Genomic DNA, 19,594 nt, shown 5'->3' on the forward strand with positions numbered 1-19,594 from the left:
CAAAACATCCTCAGGATCATCCTGAATATGTCCAGGACGGTTTAGGACATTTGTAGGATGTTTTAAGATATTATTATAAATATATTTATAAAAATTTAATATGCATACATAATTATTTTTAGTTGTGTCGGCTATTTAATATGATTTAGAAATCTTAAGTATTATAATAAGTATTAATGTCCTATAAATGTCCACTGGATAATTCCTGGATGTCTGTAGGATATATCTGCCCTGTCTATTATATTGGATGTCTTTTGGATTTCCAGAGGACATATATATGTGCAATTAATTGTTAACGTTAATTTCGTTTAATATTAATAATTGAATTTGATGCGCACATTTTCATATATCCAAAATTATTATTTATTTAATATTTCATGAGAAATGTTACTGTTCGCAACATTCCAAAAACTTTACAAACAATAGTATTCAACCGCTACTTCGTTTGTTTACCGCTATGCGACACGCGAACTCGTATTTGAGATTTGGTCATGAGAATTATATAAAGCTTGCAAAGAGCAACTGACAGGAAATTACAAATGTAATTATTTTCTATCAGTTCAATTTTTGATGCAATCCCAACATAGGGAATTCAGATATTGGATTGTTTAGAAAATATTACACTACTCAAACCCGGCAGCCAAACCTAAAATATTCATGTATAGCACGAAAGCCTCAAATATTAAAGAACGGTGAACTATTTTTAATATTAGATTTTTAATATTGGCAGTAAATAACAAAACATAATTTTAATTTATATTTAAATTTTAAAATTTGCTCCTTGAAACATACGAAAAATATCCCTAATATATCCTATAAAAATCCTTAGGATGTACCACAGGATCTCCCTGGATTCTCCAGGGGTTAATATACGGCTATCATTTACTCTTCCTCAGAACATCCAGAGGAGATCTGAGGATCACAATGGGATATCCTGAGGATATCCTACATGTATGTCCTGGATGCCTTTTGGACGTCCTAAGAACATCCTTGTGCTGTCTGGGATATATGTATTTTAATATTACATATATATATTTAATATTTTTATTCCTTTGCCGCAAGTTTTGGTGTTTGCCAGCGCTAATGTTATTACGCATGCGCGAGATTTGTCTATCAAATTTGCTATACTGCGTATGATTTTTATATATTTCATATGTTGTGTATGTATGTGAAATATGAAAAGTCCATAGACATAGTATATCTAGACCGAGCGTTTGCCTTTATTTAAGGCAATGCTCGGATTTAGTTGCACATTTCGGCTCGATTCCGTGGCTCACGCCTATTGCCCCCCACTCACCGCTCGTGCGTTAGCGAGAGTCGCCAGATACGCGTAACTAAGGAGCGCGACCCTTTGTCTCAGGAGCGTTCATATATAAGAATATATAATATAATAAATAAGACAATATTTTTTTAAATCCACCACGAAAATTATCAAAATTCTAAAAGTTTTTCTTCAATATTTTATATTTCATTGATATAAAATATTGAAAAAAAACTTTTAATTATAGAGAAGTATTGTCGCTAACGTACGAGCGGTGAGTGGAGGGCAATAAGCGTCAACCACGGAATCGGGCCGAAATGTGCAACTAAGGCTGCGATCGGGAAGATGCTAGAAATGCTTCGAAGCGTTTGATTGACCAATCAGGACAAAAAGAGTAAAAATTTCTTTATTCTAATTGGTTAATGCAATGCTTCGAAGCATCTCTAGCATCTTCTCGACCGCAGCCTAAATCCGAGCACTGATTTAAGGAATGGAGATAAAGATGCACGTAGAAAAGGACATACTCTATTTCGTGCTCCTTGCGTTGTCTCTCGCTCGCACAGAGCGTAGCGCTCTCTTTCGTCATGTTACGTGCACGAAACAGAGTATAACCATCAAACCACCGACGAGTATCTAGTCGGTGGTATAACCTTTTCTATGTGCACCTCGGCTCCCATTTCTCAACACTTGGTCTAGATATACTATGTCTATGGTATTCAAGTAAATATTGGAGAATTGGAGCGATAGAGGACATAACCACCTGATGTAGAACTTGAAAGAAATTGAGAAGAAATAATTAATCGAATGTTGTAATGATGTCTGTTGAGAAAAATCACAATACTTTCTCTAATGTTCGATATTAAAACAAAGAAGTTATATACACGCTTAAAAATAAAATGCCGTTTTTTATGGAAGAAGAGAACATTTATAAGCAATATTTATTAATCAGATGAAAATGGGAACGAAGAAGAATTTTATTATATGCATAAAATGAATTTTATAGTTGATAAAAATATTCGTTTCTAAAAAAAAAGATCCTCTTTTATCAAGCATATATCATGAAACGTAACGTACATCGATGATAGAAACACAAGTCAGTATCAACAAAGTTAGCACATCGCGAAAAATGGCCACTACTTGGCATCAACAAGTCTTTGCACTTGATGCAAAGTATAATACGTTACGAGCTAACAAGCTCCCCAGTCTGGGTATGTAATGTTTTATTTGCATGCATGTATATATTAAGAAATGATTGATTAAATTTAATACCTTTGATATTCTGTTACAGGTATGCTATATATTCGTCGAAGAAATCAGCTACTTCGGGAGAAACCTTCCAGAGATCCTGAAATCAGTACACGATATTTGAAATTGCGGTCGGAATTACTACGACGGCGTTATGGAGAGAGACAGCAGGAGCAAAATAGTGTGGGAAGTCATACGATTAGTGAAGATTTATCAGAAGGCAGACTGAAGCATCACTTTGTGCAACGAAAATCAACAGCGGAGAATTTCGCGTTTGCCGGTGTCCATCACATTTTTGATCAGCATAAAACGGCCGTAACGATGCTGAAATTCGCCAACAATGACAGATCCAAATTGTGTTGCGCATCGTTAGACGGTACGCTGTCCATATGCGAAGTCATCGGCGCGCCTCCGAAAATCATCGCTTTGTTAGAAGGTCATTCTGGCGGCGTGACCGCGCTCGATTGGAGCATCAGCAACGATCTAATAGTCTCTTCCTCTTTGGACACAACAATACGGCTCTGGAGAGTATGCACGGATATAGAGCCTATTTGTTTGCGAGTGGTGAACGATCAACAACGAGCAGAAGTCTTATGCTGTAACTTTATACCCGCCAATAATAATCTCATCATAGCCGGTAATTCTCAAGGACTGATCCAAATCTTGAATGTATCTACTGGTATATATATGCGTGGTGGATCCTGCAAAATAGGTGGAAAGGTCGGTTTTTTATTTCACAAGAAAAAAGTATTATAAAAAAAAGATTTGTACAAATTACCACGTAATATATTTTCTAGATTCTTTCCCTCGCCTGCGAGGGTAGCGGTGGTTCCGTAATTTGGGCCGGCAATGATAGAGGTGTCGTAGTGTCTTTTCGATTGGAACCTGGTGTAGGGCGGTTGACAAAGTTGCAACGGGTACAAGAGACTGGCGGAATGATAACCAGCCTTTCTTGGCGTTCCTGGCTGTCAAAAGACGCTCCTTGGGCAGCGTTGTTAGTGAGCAGCGCATGCAACGCCGTGTTATTGTATCGTGTTGCAGACAATCACGGTTCTCTATATTTCTGGAGAAAGTATCCTATCAAGCATAGGTAATATTTTATTGTACAAAACATACTCTTCGTTTTCTATTTTAATTATATTGTTACTTATATCACAATGTAAAAATATTACATGTTTATCTTTATTCTTTCCTATGGATCAATATTTGAACACATTGGTGTATATCGAGCAACATTTATTTTAAAATTATTTTAAATTTATTTTAAAGCAATATATATAATTTTCTTCATTTCCTTAATTATATCTTTCTAGCGGAAATCCAAGCGAGTATCATATTTTTACACGATACGATATATTAGCATGTATTTTTATAGGCATTATCTGTTGAGGTCCACCTTCTGTCCACAAATGGGTGCATGTTTAATAGCTACTGGATCAGAGGACGGGGCCGTTCACTTGCTAGATTCAGCGAGGGAGGGAAAGGCCGCCAGAATCAATCGACTACTCGGTCACGCGACACCTGCGTTAGCTTTATCCTTTAATTATGATGAATCTCTACTTGCATCCGCAGATCACGACGGACAGATTATTTTGTGGCGCAATCATCAACGTCATTTATAAATTTTTCATTCTTTTGTCTTCAGAGCTTTCAGCAGACTGAAAGAAAAAATAATTTGTTCAAGTTCTAAGGAAAGTTATGAAAGTATCATATTATAAAACTTTCGTAATAAGCCCAAACTTTTAGGACATTTATAAACCACTTGGGATCGATTGAATAAATAGTGCTTCTTTCTGTATAACAATATATTAATTGTTCTCTATTTCATTTTAGTGAGCACAAAGCAGTATTAATAGTAATATAGTGTGATGATAGCGAGAGACATGACGGAGTATTCGCGGTGCTATTATAATAGTGATTTGTTCGTATAACTTTCAATATCACGCTCGTGAAACAATAGTGGCACAAACACCGCGATTTCCACGACGTTCAACTACGCTTACATTTCAATATTCTGATTCATTCTGATTCCAGTGATCTATCTGTGTATTCAGTATGAATAACTGTACAATGAGATATATATTATCGCAAATAAATACTTGTAAAAATCTCTCTAAAATAGTATTTATAGGATCGTATATGTATATTTATCGCGTGTCCTCGAATATATTTTAGAGATCTATAGAAATATCTTTTACGATGTACCACATATTATGGATGTATTAATGCTTGTATACTTTCGCACGCGGTATATATACCGAAGCGAAAAATATACCGAAAAATAGTCTGGTATAAAGTTATTTTTATTAGCATAAAAGTAAAAATAATATTCAAAATACTTCTGTCATATGCTACCATAGAAAAGGCAATGTTTCTGTAACATAATCTCGGTGTAGATTCGAGAAAAAATTAATGTGATTGACAGATTCTTTTTAATACGATATACGCGATTTTTCAATTCAAACATAATTCGCGTACTTTCGGTTCTTTTTTCTCAAATTTAATATAAAATTGGACCGATCTAAGCATCGTATTTTCTTTCATCACAGATTTCATAAAAGTAAAAATCTATCGATACATCCTGTAGAAACTTAATCGTGCAAGTATATTTTTTCCCATGATTTATCCTTTGTCACAAACATTTTTATAAATGGGATGGTATGTCCTGTATATCCAGCTATACAATACTTTGATAATAGAGAGCGGATTTGTTAATAATGTTTAATTAATATCGAGAAATATCGTGTGATAACGAGTATCGGTAAAGAACAAAAAAAAAGATAACGCGAAAGACAGTTATATGTCTCTTACAGACAGTCGCAAAAATAATCGTGTCGTTCTACATAGGCACTACTGTTCGTTTAACGATTACGGTATAAACAATAACTATTTACACGTGCAACAAATTATTTATCGCAATTTTTCGATGTAGCTTCTCTACGAATCGATTGTCTAGACTTAATACTTGTGTCCATTTTTTATACACAGTCCTCCTCTGTCATTACTTGTTTGTTCTATCATGATTATTAAATCATTACATGCGAATAGGAAGCTTTATCAATAAAGCTGCAATTATCTATATGTTGATACGCCTTTTCCGTATTTACTATACATAGAGAATAACTATAACAACTCCGCGCTAATAAAATCCACTAGACAACCGATTGACTTGTAGCTTCGGAGTAATAGTCGCTACATCGTCGGATTATATACATTTGTTCAAGATTCGTGTCACACATGGTAGTAATATCATCGGTGATATTAGATGTACAACTTTGCTTCCGCCGTTTTTTTCCGAAATTCGAGGCTTTATTGTAAAAAACTGGTTATACATTTATGATTCCTTTTGAAATTGCTTGTTGAGTCACTCCCAATGATCGTGCCAATTCTTTTTGACTTTGACTCGAGTCTTCATTAAGTAATGCCTCCAATTCTGCATCTTCGAAAACCTTCTCTCTTTTAACGCTATGCCGGTCTTCGACGTGAAAATCACCGTTTTTGAAGCGTTGAAACCACTCACGACACGTTCTTTCACTAATAGCGGCTTCACCATAAGTATTTGAGAGCATTTGATGAGCCTCAGCCGCAGATTTCTTCATACTGAAGCAGAAAATTAAAGCCTCCCGCAAATGACGAGAATTTGGCTCGTAAACTGACATTTTCAATCGAGAATAACTTTATGATGCAGACACAAATCGACTAATGTTTCTATGGGGTTATGTTGACAGATGCCCAAGTTTATTGCATGACGTCTATGATCTATTTATTTCGACCACTACTTACCACTAAAGCCATCTATAGGAAAACGGCGGAAGCAAAGTTGTACATCTAATAACTTTATCGGATGCGTTAAGAGGAAAATCGACGAGATTGTTTCGGACGGACTGAACTGTTTTTCCTTTAAAACACCATTAGAGACTTTAGTTTCATTGTGGATCACAAATTAAAACACTTCACTTTTCGGTGGACTCCAGCGTTTCCCGACTATCGCGCTGAAAATTTCTTGTAGAAGATGAATCAGCTTGGACATCTTCGTGAGGCACCTTTGGTAACGTGTTATCGTCACTCGATAGAATACATTGGTCTTGCGCGATGACGTTCTCAAGTTCCAATTCGTGATTCTCTTTAACGTCTAATTGTTCCGCGTGCAACTGTTTTGCAGGAACGAACGGGACGGACGGTATACTATTCGATGATACTAGATTTAATTTCAAACGATCCCTGGTATGTCTTAACTCTCCTAATTGATGCTGCTGACACTGCTCGTATTCGTTGGCGAAATCAATGTTGTTCTGGTGCGGCTCCTGTCGACAGCCATCCGTTTCATCCCGTTCATCGGACAATAAAGGCGCGTTCGCGCCGGGAAAAAATTGGCTGACGCACCTACTCTCGCCAGTTTGGAATTGAAAGGGCCGATTCGAACTGGTGACGAAAAACTCATCATTTCCTAAAAACGAAGATAGATATATATAATACATTACATATAAACATTTTTAAGATACACATGTAATATCTCATACAAAAATCTCATCTTGTATTAAACTCACACGTACCAGTATGATTGACATCGTCGTAATTTAAAGGATATATGTCTAATCGCGGCTCATTGATCATTTCTTCCCAATCTAAAATATAGAAGAAAAATCGTTACTTTTATTCAAATTTAGATATTCGTCTGATGTTCAATTTAGAAAATATTTACGAAATATTCGTTATTGTATGCACAAAATGTACAATCTATACCAGAGTAAGACGTTGGTTCTGAATTGGTGGTAGCATCCGCTTGACTGTCCACAGGTGGTGTTTCTTTCGGGTATTCATACACACAGTGGTATCGTTGCTTCTTGAACCATACGCTTTTCTTCTGATCCTGGACAAATGGCATGGACTGTTGGTCTGATTATAGGGAAATATACGCACTCTAAACTACATCTATATTCACAGCATATGTCTAACATTTGTATTTTTTGTAAAAAAAGTACTTGCGCTAAATACCTCAAATTTAAATCTCTGCAAGGGAAAGAGTCACGCAAGAAGTATGTTAAAATTACATGCATTGCTCTGTGTACTTAAGTAATCGACACACCTACCAACTCATCCTAAGCAGCAATCGAGAGAGAAACGAAAGAAGATGCTGTTAATACTCATTCATATATATATGAAGTATAATATATATAGTGCATATATACGAACAATTTTGATAGATAAGATAATAGATTTTTAGGTAAATCATATATCGTATTATTTATCTCTCCACAACGCAGCTTACCCCAGATTTTAATGTTTTGTCCGGAGACCTCAATGCCGATCGATGAGGTGCTAATGCGGCATTCCAGGCCGAAGGCGTAAACTCTTCCTCCTCTTCTTCATCTTCCTCGACACCCAACTCCTCTTCCAATTCGGTATTCGCCGCCGTACTCGTCGCTTCGTCGTCTTTGTTCGTGGTACTTTTGATCCGTATCTGTTCGATATGCGGTTCGTTGTATCTCTGCAGGCGCAAATTTAGATTTAGAAAAACGGTTGTATAAAAATTTTTAACGTAGTATTTTTTAGTATTTTTTAGAAAAGAAACGATTTACCTTCCACACAAATTCACCAGAGCTAGAACTGTTGTCCTCGTCTTCCTCCTCTCCCTCTTCATCTTCTTCCTCACCCTCTTCTTCTTCTTCGTCTTCATCTTGACTGCAACATTCATGCTCGGTGGCAAAACTCGTCGACATTAGATCATCTTGTAAGGGTAGAGGTAACGGGAAGGACGAAGGCAGTTGTTGCCATTTAGATTCTTCCTCGGGGCTCGGTAGCGGCGCGCCTCCGCCCGTTTTCATGATTCTATGTGATTTATTCTCTAATGGACGCATCATCGAACAAGTATAATCCAAATTTTCTTCTTCGGATAAATCGCCGTTCGTGGTGTCCCGATCTTCGTCCTGCAATCGCTCTCCCAGTCCTTCCAATAATATCATTTCGTTGGTACGTGTGTCGACTAGCAACACATCCTCGGACGGCACCGATTCTCTCGAAATGATCGACACTTCTCTGGAATTTGATATTAAAGACTCGGAAGTGACAGTGCTTTCTCGCTCTTCTAAAATGGGACTAAGTGGCGTTCCGTACACGTTATACCTGGAAACAGAAAATGTTATGTGTTACATTGACAAGTCGCTATTTAAAATCCAGATGGACGATTTATTTTTAATGAAAAAATCGTACCTGATCGAAATGTCTACACCTCCGCCAATTTGATCGTTTGAATCTTCACCATCCTCATCGTCCCATCGTTTACCGTACATGTCACTGGAAATGGTTGAGCTTTCGTCATCGTGAGCTTCCAAGGATTCTACAATCTGCATTTGAGCCTGTGGCAATTTTTCCCTGAGTTCGTTACGAATTGCCGTTACAAATTCCTCCTCCATGTTGAATGATACGTATGAATTGTCGCTACGCAAGCTCACTGTCGAACTGTCTTCATCCTCGTTTTCATAATCCCCTTGCGAGCACTGCTCATCTTGTTGAGTATTGGGATTATTTGCGTCCGTTTTTAAAACGATTTCCGCTTCTGAATCATGCGATCGATAAATATTATCTGCAGTTTTATACCCTTGAGTTTTACATCCAGGGATTACATTTTTCTTTTCCATCTCGATGTTTTTTACTGTGTTTCCTCTCTCATTGTTCCTCTCATGTTTCCTATCCTTCATATCGATTGTTTGGGTCAATTCGTCGATTTGTTCCTTTTCTGCGTTTAGCTCACCCACGTTCGTAGTGTTATGATTTGAAACATTTCGATTCAAAGGCGATCCATTTTTCTCGACACCGGGTGTAGAAATTGCATCTTCTGATGTACTTTCAGGACCTGCAGTAGCGTAATATTCCGCGTCGAGAATAGTATCTAGCTCAAATAGAATCTGAAATGGCTCCTCTTCGGAGTAGAACGATCCAGAAGTAGCAGCGTTATTGACTGAAGGCAAGGGATTACCAGACGTCGGTAGACAAACCGCTTCTTCTTCCTCGCAAGACTCTTTGTCCCGAAAACCTGAATCGGAGCTCTGCTCGTCATCCGGCGTAGATAGTTGTTTTCGCTCATCGTCGTCGTTTGGCAGCAGTTTTTGCTGCACGTTCTCCGCTGTAGAAAAGTTATCATTGGCGCTATAAATCGAATACATGTTACAAAAGTGCGATGTGTCCGGTGTAGATACGGCGGTCACGGTCAGCTCTGGTGCGTTATTTTGTTCAGTCGATACCGATTCTATGTACTCATTAAATTCTGTTTCGTCCGAGAAACCGGGTATTTTGTGTTCTAAAGCGGAATCTAATGCATGATTCCAGAGCAAAACGTCCACCGCATTGTGTTGATCGGTCTCAATGTTACTCGTAATAAAAGAATCGAGAATATCGTCGTTAATCGTTTCTTTATTAACGAACGATATATCGCTCGTCTCATCTCTCCTTTTTACTTCTTCGACAGATGACGTTTGGTCAGGTACATAGCGAAGAAGAGGGAGATCCGGATCTCCCTTTGACAAGAGTCTCAATACGTGCTTTTCATTGCGCTGCGTGTTATCCGCATTAGTCTCGGATGACGCGTCGTTTTTGTTTTCAGGAGTTTCCGCGCTGTCTAAAGATAATCGTAAAATCGGCGTATGGCCCTGATCCATGGTCAGGTACAAAAGTTTCGGCCGTTCTAAATTTTCCAGCGATCTAACTTTATTGGTGGCGTTATTGTTATTCGGCAACGGATCCCGTAGCTTCTTCAACGCCTCGTCGAACTCGTCCGCGGGAACGGTGTGTTTTAAGTCACTGTCGCTACCAGTCGTGGATAACTTCTTCTTGACGTTTTTCTCTGACGATGAGATTTGTGCTCCCATTGACCATTCTGCATCGGAATCGGGATCAATGTGTACGAGCACCATAAGGTCTGTCACGGACTTAGACTTTTGTTTCACCTTTTCCGTATAAACGCCCTTTTCTATCCGACCCTTCCAGCTCTCCTCCTCGGTTTCCGAACCGGATTCCTGAAATACTGGAGCAATCTTCATCCCGGGAATGTTTCTTACCTGTTCATCGGGTCCGAGACGAAACGAGGACTGTTGTAACGTGTTTGTTATCGATACATCGTCCACGATGTGAGTCCAGCAGTCGGAGTCGATGCTTCCGCGTAAATCTTGCAAACTGGCACTTCGTACGTGCTGCTTGTCGCAAGCGTTCGCGCGTAAACTCTCCCAGCGTTGCTCGAAATCCGCGTGCGCTGAATGCTCTTTCAGAAGAATTTGTTTCACGTCGTCCAAGGAGGGTCTGTCCTTCGCGTTAACATTCAAACACAAGTGAGTCACTTGACATATATTCGATGGGCAATTAATGAGATAGCTTTGCAGCAGCCGCATACCGTTTGGCGAAATTTGATTCTTCAAAGATAAGATCATCTGAATAACTTGTTCGTCGTTCATGTCATTGTAAGGCCTTTCGCCCCAACTGATGATCTCCCACAAAAGAACCGCGTAACTCCACATATTGGCCTTTAATGTGATTTCTTGCGTTTCGATCGTGGTATCTGTACAGTTCAAGCTTTCTGGTGCGGACCATCTGATGGGTAAAGCCCGATCTCCTATTATGTAATAGTCCTCGGGATATTTCTCGACACCGGTGCCGTAATCTCCTAGTTTGGCCGATAAATCTGGAGCAATCAGACAGTTCCTCGCAGAGAGATCCGTATGCGCAAAGCCATGATTGTGCATGTGTTTCAAACCAGCCGCGATTTCTATAGCGATTCGTATCGGAACATTTTCCTTGGTAAGCGCATCCCTCGACGTGGTATCACGATTCGATAACAAGAAACCTTTCAAATCGCCGGCCGGACACGACTCAAATAATAAAAGATACGGATCAGTTTCCAAGCAGAAACCGAGTAGAGCTAAAACATTCTGATGGCGTAGTTTTAAGTACGGCGTGGCCTCACCGAGAAACCAGGCTTTTTCTCTAGTGGTAGCCTCTTCGGTGAGAATTCTCACGACCACACCGCCTGATTTCGATATACCTTTCGACTGTTCCAAATCTGCCCGACCTTCTACAACCTTGCCGAACCATCCATGACCTATTTCTCTAAGATACTTGAGTTTTTCTCTTGGTACATAAAGCTCATTGGAGCTAAACCATTCGCTATATGGCTCCTGTAGGATAGAACGATCTGTATCTTGATCTTCGTTACGTGATGTTGATAAAGATATTGCTTTAGTTTTTGGAGTACTTTTTGTTCCAGATACAATAGAGTCCACTGGTAAAGGTTCAAACTGGACTCTCTCAGAAGCAGCTAACGTCTTGGAAGCATCCAATTCTAATCCTTCAGATCGGCCAAATGTGCTTTCCTGTTCTATACTGCTCCCATCCTTGAATTCCTATAATAATAAGAATAGTACCATTTTACGCTATCGCTGACTATGATATAAAAGTGAAAATTTATCGCATACAACAGACTACACATGCTATATTCATTAACATATTTAAAAAAATTATTAAGAAACTTAAAATTTATACTTAATATTATACAAACTACAAATTGTAATAATCAAACCATGTTTTTAAAATTCAAATAGTTATCTTTTCTACACGTTAAATTATAAAAAAATTAGTTCTGTAATTTTGTATAGAATATATTAATTGCATAGGGCTCTATCCATAAAAACTTATTAAATAAATATATATAATTATATATTAATATTAATTTATATATAAATATGTGTACACTACCACTCAAAAGTATTTGCCAATCTAAAACAATCGTTCTATAAATGTTAGAAACAATTAAAACAATGTAGTAATTATGTAAAAAGTATTTATTTATGTTTATGTATCTAATTATCAAAAAGATGTGCACAGTAATGCTTAAAATTAAATTTTTCCTTCATCTATGTGTCCACCTTTGTTTTTAATTATAATGTTAACAAAGCAAAAATGAAAAGTGAAATGTTAACAGATAACTGAAGAATATTACAAATGCTTATCATGACATGGCACAGACCATATAAACAATAGAAGTCCGAGCGAATTTTATCTCTAGGCGAATACCAAGGAATGAGTTGCTTGTGTTTTATGATGTTTTTTATTTATATATTAGTGATAATCAAAATATTATTTCAAAATATTGCCTTATATAACGACGATAGATGTGTACATAAAGAGTAAATATAGGTAAAGTGCCAATTAAGGCTTTTACATAAAAATTATCCACGAAACCAATGGTGGCCAAATATTTTTGAGCGGTAGTGTAAATAGTTTATATAGACAGAGTCTTTGTCAGAATAGCTAAACACTAACTTTGTTTACATTCCCATTTTAACTGACAGTTTATACAATAGGATATAAAAAACCTGCAATATCAATGTTACCTGATTGTATTTCTCTGCTTTGTCCTATAATTAAAAAAAATGCAGAGACTGACATTAGAGCTGCAAAGCAATGATGTAACTTTTTCTACATTATTTGAAAAAATGTGATAAGGATCTCTTCAAATCACCTTAAATCCCTTGGGTCTTCTGTGCCTCTGGCAACAGAGGCAACCGGCTAAAGTTAATGCTGTGGCAGTGACACTTGATAAAGCAATCGCGTAACGCATCCAGTAATGTTCCCATTGCCAAGAACCACTAGTATGCGGTGAACCTGGAATAATGATAAAGCCTCATTCAATGCCTGTTTGAATAATATTTAAGACTGTTGCTATAAATGTTAGCTAATATCATTCTCGTCTGTTTTTCGTTTTTTGGAGAAAAAAAAAAGAAATAGAGAAATGCTCTGCTTCCTATCTACAAAGTAGCATACATATGTGTATGTATGTATATATATATAAAGAAGAATTTAAAGAGATAGAAAAATAATCGAGTTTGGAATGGTTTTACGTCAACGGTCGTCGGAACGAGGAGAATTCGCAAACGAACGGTGTACCTGTGACGAGTGACGTGGGTACAGGGTAGGCTGCGAGCATTGGTAGACCCACCCAAAACAGCCAGCATGCCCAATGTAAGTTCCGCATCGCGTATACCGGGGATGAGTTATCCGCTTTTGACGCTTGCCTAAGTCATTCTCAGCGAAAAAAACAACGAAAATCGTCGAGGACGGTCGTCGACGCTCATAATCCTCGCCTTGCGTGTTCCTCGCGCTCTCGTGACATCAGCGCTGGCGAAAGGTGGCGACGCGCATAGCACAGACACGCTTTATCCGCACCGTGCATGATTGCTAACGAGCTTTGATAACGTTGGCGCGTGATGTAAAGACCCTTTCTTACGCTATGTCACTCGTATATCATACTTGTATCAAAAGAAAGAAGTGTCAATGGAGATGTTTTCTTTCCTTTCTTTTCTGTTTTTTTTCTTGCGCGAATTACGAAGTACGAATCGAGAGTTTAGTCTGTATCATAGGTCTAGTTTCCACCGAAGTCGTCAATCCGATTCTGTTTCGGTGCGCATCGAATTTAATGTACTGTTTCCACTGAAAGTAGAATAGAAGTGGGAAAAATTGATATTTCAGTAGAGCCAACTTAACTTTTGCTTGTGAATGTAAATAAACATAATCCTTGACAATCTTTTTGTTAATTTTCCGTTTCGATGATTAATACGAACAAACGATAACTGTTACGAACATCGATATATAGATTGTATATCGATTATATATTGATAGTTATAAAATAATGAAAAATAAAAGTTGGCACCATTTAGTCTCAACCGTTTCCACCGACTAAATTTCGTGTCAATTCGCTGCCACTCCGACAAAGCTTGTAGATCGAAATGGGAGTGAAATGAACATAGTCAATCGTGTTTTCATCGACTTAAATTTGGTTTTACGCCGCATTAGATGCGAATTAATACTTCGGTGGAAACTAGACCATAGACATAGTATATCTAGACCAGGTATTGAGAAGTGAGAGCCAAGGTGCACGTAAAAAAAGACATACTCTGTTTCGTGCTCCTTGTGCTCTCTCTCACTCGCATGTAGCATAGCGAAAGAGTATGCACACGCTATACATCTTTACCCTTAAGCGGGGAGCACACACTTTTGCATAAACGGATAATCATAAGCATAAGGAAATTGATTGGTCCATTTCCTTATGTATATGGAAATTCCCGTGGGGGTTGCTGGTCCCCCATCGGGCGCCTCCCCAGGTGGCGGATTGGGGAATGCTCGCCAGCTTGCCGGAGAGTACCGGAAAAATAAAATATCCGGGGCGGACCAAAACTAGCATTATAAGCAACGGATAAAACACTAAAGGAAACTATTACCCCAGGTGACAATCCAGGCTCTGTCCTGGAAAATCCACCCTCTAAGGAGAATGGCCTCACGGATTCTGGGGGAGGCCAACCACTGCTTATTAAAGGAACAAAGGAAATCACCTTGGACTCGCACCCAACTTCAAACAACTCGCTTACATTAAATCCGAGCCAAATAACTACTCTATCCCTGCTAAATAGACCACATGCAAGCTCATGCAGCGGCATCCTTCCAGCACATCAGAATAAGGAAGAAACAAAAATGGACTCCGAACATAAGGATGGCCTAAATTCCCACGAAGGAAAATGGAAGGAAGTAAGTAATTGTAAAAGGAAAAGACTAGGCGAAAGCCCTGATCTTCCGATGAGAAACCAAAGGCAGCCAAAAATTGATACTTACTGGCTAAGCTCCCCAGTGCAAACTTCCAACAGATTCGATGCATTGGAAAAGGAAGATCAACAAACCCAACAAACTGAACTAGACTCACCCGAAGAGAAAATGCCAAAGCCACCTCCTATATATGTGGATCGCGTCAGCAACATCCAGCCCCTTACTGATCTCTTGAAAGATACTGTTAATGGAGAATTTGAAATTAAAATACTAAAGGCAGAAGAAGTTAAAATTCAACCTAGAACAACACAGGCTTACTCCACCATCGTTAAAGAACTCCAAAATAAGGACACTGAATTCCACACATATAGATTGAAGCAAGACAGGAACTCTAGAGTGGTCCTAAAAAATATTCATCCCTCAACTGACGCCTCACAACTCAAAGCAGCGATTGAAATCTTTTAGGACACCAGGTAACAAACTTATGGAATATTAGGAGTAAATCAACGAAAAAACCCTTACCTATGTTCTTCGTTAATCTCAAGTCAAGCATCAACAATAAGCAAATCCATAATGTCAAAACCCTCTTAAACTGTCGTATCATTTTTGAGGCTCCCAGGCCCAGGAGGGAAACCCCTCAATACGCCTCCTGCCACAGATATGGCCACACTAAAAGATACCCCAGACAGCACAAAACATTCTCAGGATCATCTTGAATATGTCCAGGACGGTTCAGGACATTTGTAGGATATTTTAAGATATTATTATAAATATATTCATAAAAATTTAATATGCATACATAATTATTTTTAGTTGTGTCGGCTATTTAATATAATTTAGAAATCTTAAGTATTATAATAAGTATTAATGTCCTATAAATGTCCAGTGGATAACTCCTGGATATCCGTAGGATATATCTGCCCTGTCTATTATATTGGATGTCTTTTGGATTTCCAGAAGACATATACATGTGCAATTAATTGTTAACATTAATTTCGTTTAATATTAATAATTAAATTTGATGCGCACATTTTCTATATCCAAAATTATTATTTATTTAATATTTCATGAGAAATGTTACTGTTCGCAACATTCCAAAAACTTTACAAACAATAGTATTCAACCGCTAGTTCGTTTGTTTTCCGCTATGCGACACGCGAACTCGTATTTGAGATTTGGTCATGAGAATTATATAAAGCTTGCAAAGAGCAACTGACAGGAAATTACAAATGTAATTATTTTCTATCAGTTCAATTTCTGATGCAATCCCAACATAGGGAATTCAGATATTGGATTGTTTAGAAAATATTACACAACTCAAACCCGGGAGCCAAACCTAAAATATTCATGTACAGCCTTAAATATTAAAGCCTCAATACGAAAGCCTCAAATATTAAAGAACGGTGAACTATTTTTAATAGATTTTTAATATTGGCAGTAAATAACAAAACATAATTTTAATTTATATCGAAATTTTAAAATTTGTTCCTTGAAACATACGAAAAATATTCCTAACATATCCTATAAAAGTCCTTAGGATGTTCCACAGGATCTCCCTGGATTCTCCAGAGGTTAATATACGGCTATCATTTACTCTTCCTCGGGACATCCAGAGGAGATCTGAGGATTACAATGGGATATCCTGAGAATATTCTACATATATGTCCTGGATGCCCTTTGGACGTCCTAATGACATCCTTGTGCTGTCTGGGACTGTTATCGACAGGCTAGATGCGTGAAATGCGCAGGGAATCATACCACCTCAAGCTGTCCCAGAAAAGGGAGATCAGAACACGTTAAATGTGTACTTTGCAGTGGTAATTATCCGGCAAATTATAAGGGCTGTGTGGTCTATAAAGAAATTCAAAGATCCAAATTCCCTCCTTTGAGACAGAGGAAATCCTCAACCTCTCATGAAATAGGCAAACCACCCTTTTCGTACGCTGAGGCAGCTGGAACCAATTCAAACAACAACAACCAAAAGAAGGATAACCTTCACGACTCTCAAGATGCTCAAATTCTTCCCTATTTAAATATCATTACAGGGTTAAAGGACCTGCTTCAAAATATAATAAGTCAAATGATGACCTTCACTAACATGATGACAGATCTCCTGTCCAAAATTGACCAACATTCCAAACATTAAAACTAGCTATATGGAATGTCAACGGGCTGTCACACCGCGTAGAAGAGCTAAAAGTCTTAAGTTCTCACAATATTGACATACTGCTAGTGTCTGAAATGCACTTACTGCAAAAAGCTATATTAACATACCAAATTTCAATGTTTATCACACAACCCACCCCGACGGCACAGCTCATGGGGGTACAGACATCCTCATAAGAAGCAAAATTAGACATTTTCTAACAACCCCGTTCAGAGAAGAGCAATTACAAGCAACCAGTGAATCGTGGAAGATTGGGTAGGACTGATAACTATCTCAGCGGCATATTGCCCACCGAAATTCAATATAAAAAATGAATACTTTATAAGATACTTTAGCTCCCTGGGTTGCCGATTTATAGCTGGAGGAGACTATAACTCCAAGCATGTTTTTTGGGGGTCAAGATTCACACTTCCTAGGAGACGTGAATTATTCAAAACGATCCAAACATTAAAATTAAATGTAGTCTTCTCAGGCCATCCAACCTACTGGCCATCAGACAGGACCAAAAAACCAGACTTGTTAGACATTGGTATTACAAAAGGCATCGCTGAGAACTTCACCGAGTGCACTCCTTGCTTAGAGCTATCTTCGGACCATACTCCAATCCTCGTTACGGTGGCGAGTGAACTTATGAAGAAACAGGAAAAGTGTTCACTGCACAACAGAAGGACCGATTGAACAATTTCCGTGAACTTGTTAACTCCACCCTTTCCAACGACGTGCGACTTAAAACTGAAGAGGATATAATATCTGCAGAGCACTTTAATACTACGGTGCAAAACGCTGCGTGGGAATCTACTCCCTTCTGTAAGAGAGCAGAGAGCAAACTAAATTTCTCTAGCAATGTACTAGAAAAAGTCTCGGAGAAAAGACGCCTGCAGAAGCGCTGGCAAATTAAAACGCGCCTAAACCGCGTGACTAAGGAACTTAAACAACTCCTAAACAATGAAAGAAACCTAAATGTCCAACAGTACCTCCAACAGCTAAACGCTTCAGCGGCCGGTGACTATTCCTTATGGAAGGCCACCAGGAAACTGAAGCAACCAAAGATGGCATCTCCACCGGTGCGTAAAGAAGATGGCAATTAGGCCAGAAGCGAAACAGAAAAGGCTCAAGCCTTTGCTGACCATCTGCAAAGAGTCTTCTCACCCCATCCGTACGAGGGCTCGAGTGACCATCTGAATAATGTTCTGCATACATTGAATAGTCCAGGCTCCTCACTGGTTATTAAGAAACTCACCAAATCCGAGATAGCGACTGCCATCAAGAACCTAAACCACAAGAAAATTCCAAGATATGATTTAATAACCGGACGCTTACTCAAAGAATTACCTGACAGAGGCATCCTATACCTCACACAATTATACAATGCGATCCTGAGACTATGCTTTGTCCCCCCTCAATGGAAGGTTTCACAAATCAAAATGATTCTTAAACCAGACAAAAGCCCTGAAGAAACTAAATCCTACAGACCTATTAGCTTACTTCCGATAACGGCAAAAATGTTTGAGACCTTACTACTATCAAGAATGCTACCAATAATTGAAGATAAAAATCTGATCCCGACCCATCAGTTCGGCTTCAGACAAAAACACGGAAATATTGACCAAGTCCACAGACTAGTTAACAAAATTCTCCAATCATTTGAGAAAAAAGAATACTGCTCGGCAGTCTTTTTGGATATCTCTCAGGCCTTCGATCGGGTGTGGCATGAGGGACTCTTACACAAAATCAAATCAAACTTCCCAAATGGATTATTCAATGTTCTAAAATCTTATCTTGTCGACCGGCATTTTCTGGTCAATGTTGGTGAAGCCTTCACTAATCTCTGTCCAATTCGGGCAGGAATCCCCCAAGGCAGCGTACTTGGACCAATTTTATACCTGTTATTTACAGCAGATCTACCTATAAATAATCTAGTCACAATTGGTACATTCGCTGATGACACTGCCATCTTGGCTTCACATCAAAACCCAGAGATCGCTTCTACCATCCTACAAACCAGTCTTGATGATATATCCTTCTGGACAAAGAACTGGAGAATTAAAATAAACGAAACAAAGTCAGCCCATGTAACCTTCACGACTAGACGAGAAAATTGCCCTCCAATCAGCTTAAACAACTCTGAGATTACACAAGCTGATCATGTTAGATACTTGGGTATTCACCTGGACAGAAGATTGGTCTGGAGGAAACACATCTTCTCCAAAAGAAAGCAATTAGGCCTACAACTACGAAAACTGTATTGGCTGCTCGGAAGAAACTCCCAGCTAAATCTTATAAATAAGTTGCTTCTCTACAAAACTATACTGAAACCAATTTGGACCTATGAGATCGAG

The 19,594-nt window shown here is 38.4% G+C and overlaps 2 protein-coding genes across 5 annotated transcripts; one reads left to right on the forward strand and one right to left on the reverse strand.

The window, feature by feature from the left end:
- The first annotated feature begins 1,918 nt into the window (after positions 1–1,918).
- On the forward strand, positions 1,919–4,703 carry LOC138941418 (WD repeat-containing protein 13). The gene is made up of 4 exons (XM_070311071.1): positions 1,919–2,469; positions 2,550–3,226; positions 3,304–3,596; positions 3,882–4,703. The coding sequence occupies exons 1-4, from the start codon at positions 2,340–2,342 to the stop codon at positions 4,126–4,128; spliced, it is 1,347 nt and encodes a 448-aa protein (XP_070167172.1). The 5' UTR covers positions 1,919–2,339; the 3' UTR covers positions 4,129–4,703.
- LOC138941417 (uncharacterized) lies at positions 3,736–13,945 on the reverse strand. 4 transcript variants are annotated; one of them, XM_070311069.1, is made up of 9 exons: positions 13,439–13,944; positions 13,014–13,156; positions 12,886–12,909; positions 8,717–11,895; positions 8,086–8,629; positions 7,776–7,994; positions 7,250–7,376; positions 7,060–7,131; positions 3,736–6,953 (listed from the first exon to the last, which is right to left on the reverse strand). In XM_070311069.1, exons 1-9 carry the CDS (start codon positions 13,524–13,526, stop codon positions 6,460–6,462), a joined length of 4,890 nt encoding a protein of 1,629 aa, XP_070167170.1. In that variant the 5' UTR covers positions 13,527–13,944; the 3' UTR covers positions 3,736–6,459. The 4 variants fall into 4 exon arrangements, 2 of the variants coding, with proteins under 2 accessions (XP_070167170.1, XP_070167171.1); XR_011448163.1 differs by having other exon boundaries at positions 6,863–6,953; positions 7,250–7,402; positions 13,439–13,945; XM_070311070.1 differs by lacking the exon at positions 12,886–12,909 and having other exon boundaries at positions 3,737–6,953.
- Positions 13,946–19,594: the final 5,649 nt, after the last annotated feature.

Source organism: Polyergus mexicanus, unplaced genomic scaffold (assembly GCF_030449975.1).
Source record: "Polyergus mexicanus isolate NDT 795.1 unplaced genomic scaffold, iyPolMexi1.0 SCAF_18, whole genome shotgun sequence".
NCBI lineage: Eukaryota > Metazoa > Arthropoda > Insecta > Hymenoptera > Formicidae > Polyergus > Polyergus mexicanus.

Bases quoted from the DNA above. Each gene is read 5' to 3' on its own strand.
- LOC138941418 (XM_070311071.1), top strand. From the start codon at position 2,340: ATGATAGAAACACAAGTCAGTATCAACAAAGTTAGCACATCGCGAAAA. The intron at 3,227-3,303 runs GTCGGTTTTTTA...TATATTTTCTAG, and splicing joins CCTGCAAAATAGGTGGAAAG to ATTCTTTCCCTCGCCTGCGA. The intron at 3,597-3,881 runs GTAATATTTTAT...GTATTTTTATAG, and splicing joins AAGTATCCTATCAAGCATAG to GCATTATCTGTTGAGGTCCA.
- LOC138941417 (XM_070311069.1), bottom strand. From the start codon at position 13,526: ATGCGGAACTTACATTGGGCATGCTGGCTGTTTTGGGTGGGTCTACCA. The intron at 11,896-12,885 runs GTAACATTGATA...TTATTATTATAG, and splicing joins AAGCAGAGAAATACAATCAG to GAATTCAAGGATGGGAGCAG. The intron at 7,377-7,775 runs GTAAGCTGCGTT...CCATTTGTCCAG, and splicing joins ACAAAACATTAAAATCTGGG to GATCAGAAGAAAAGCGTATG.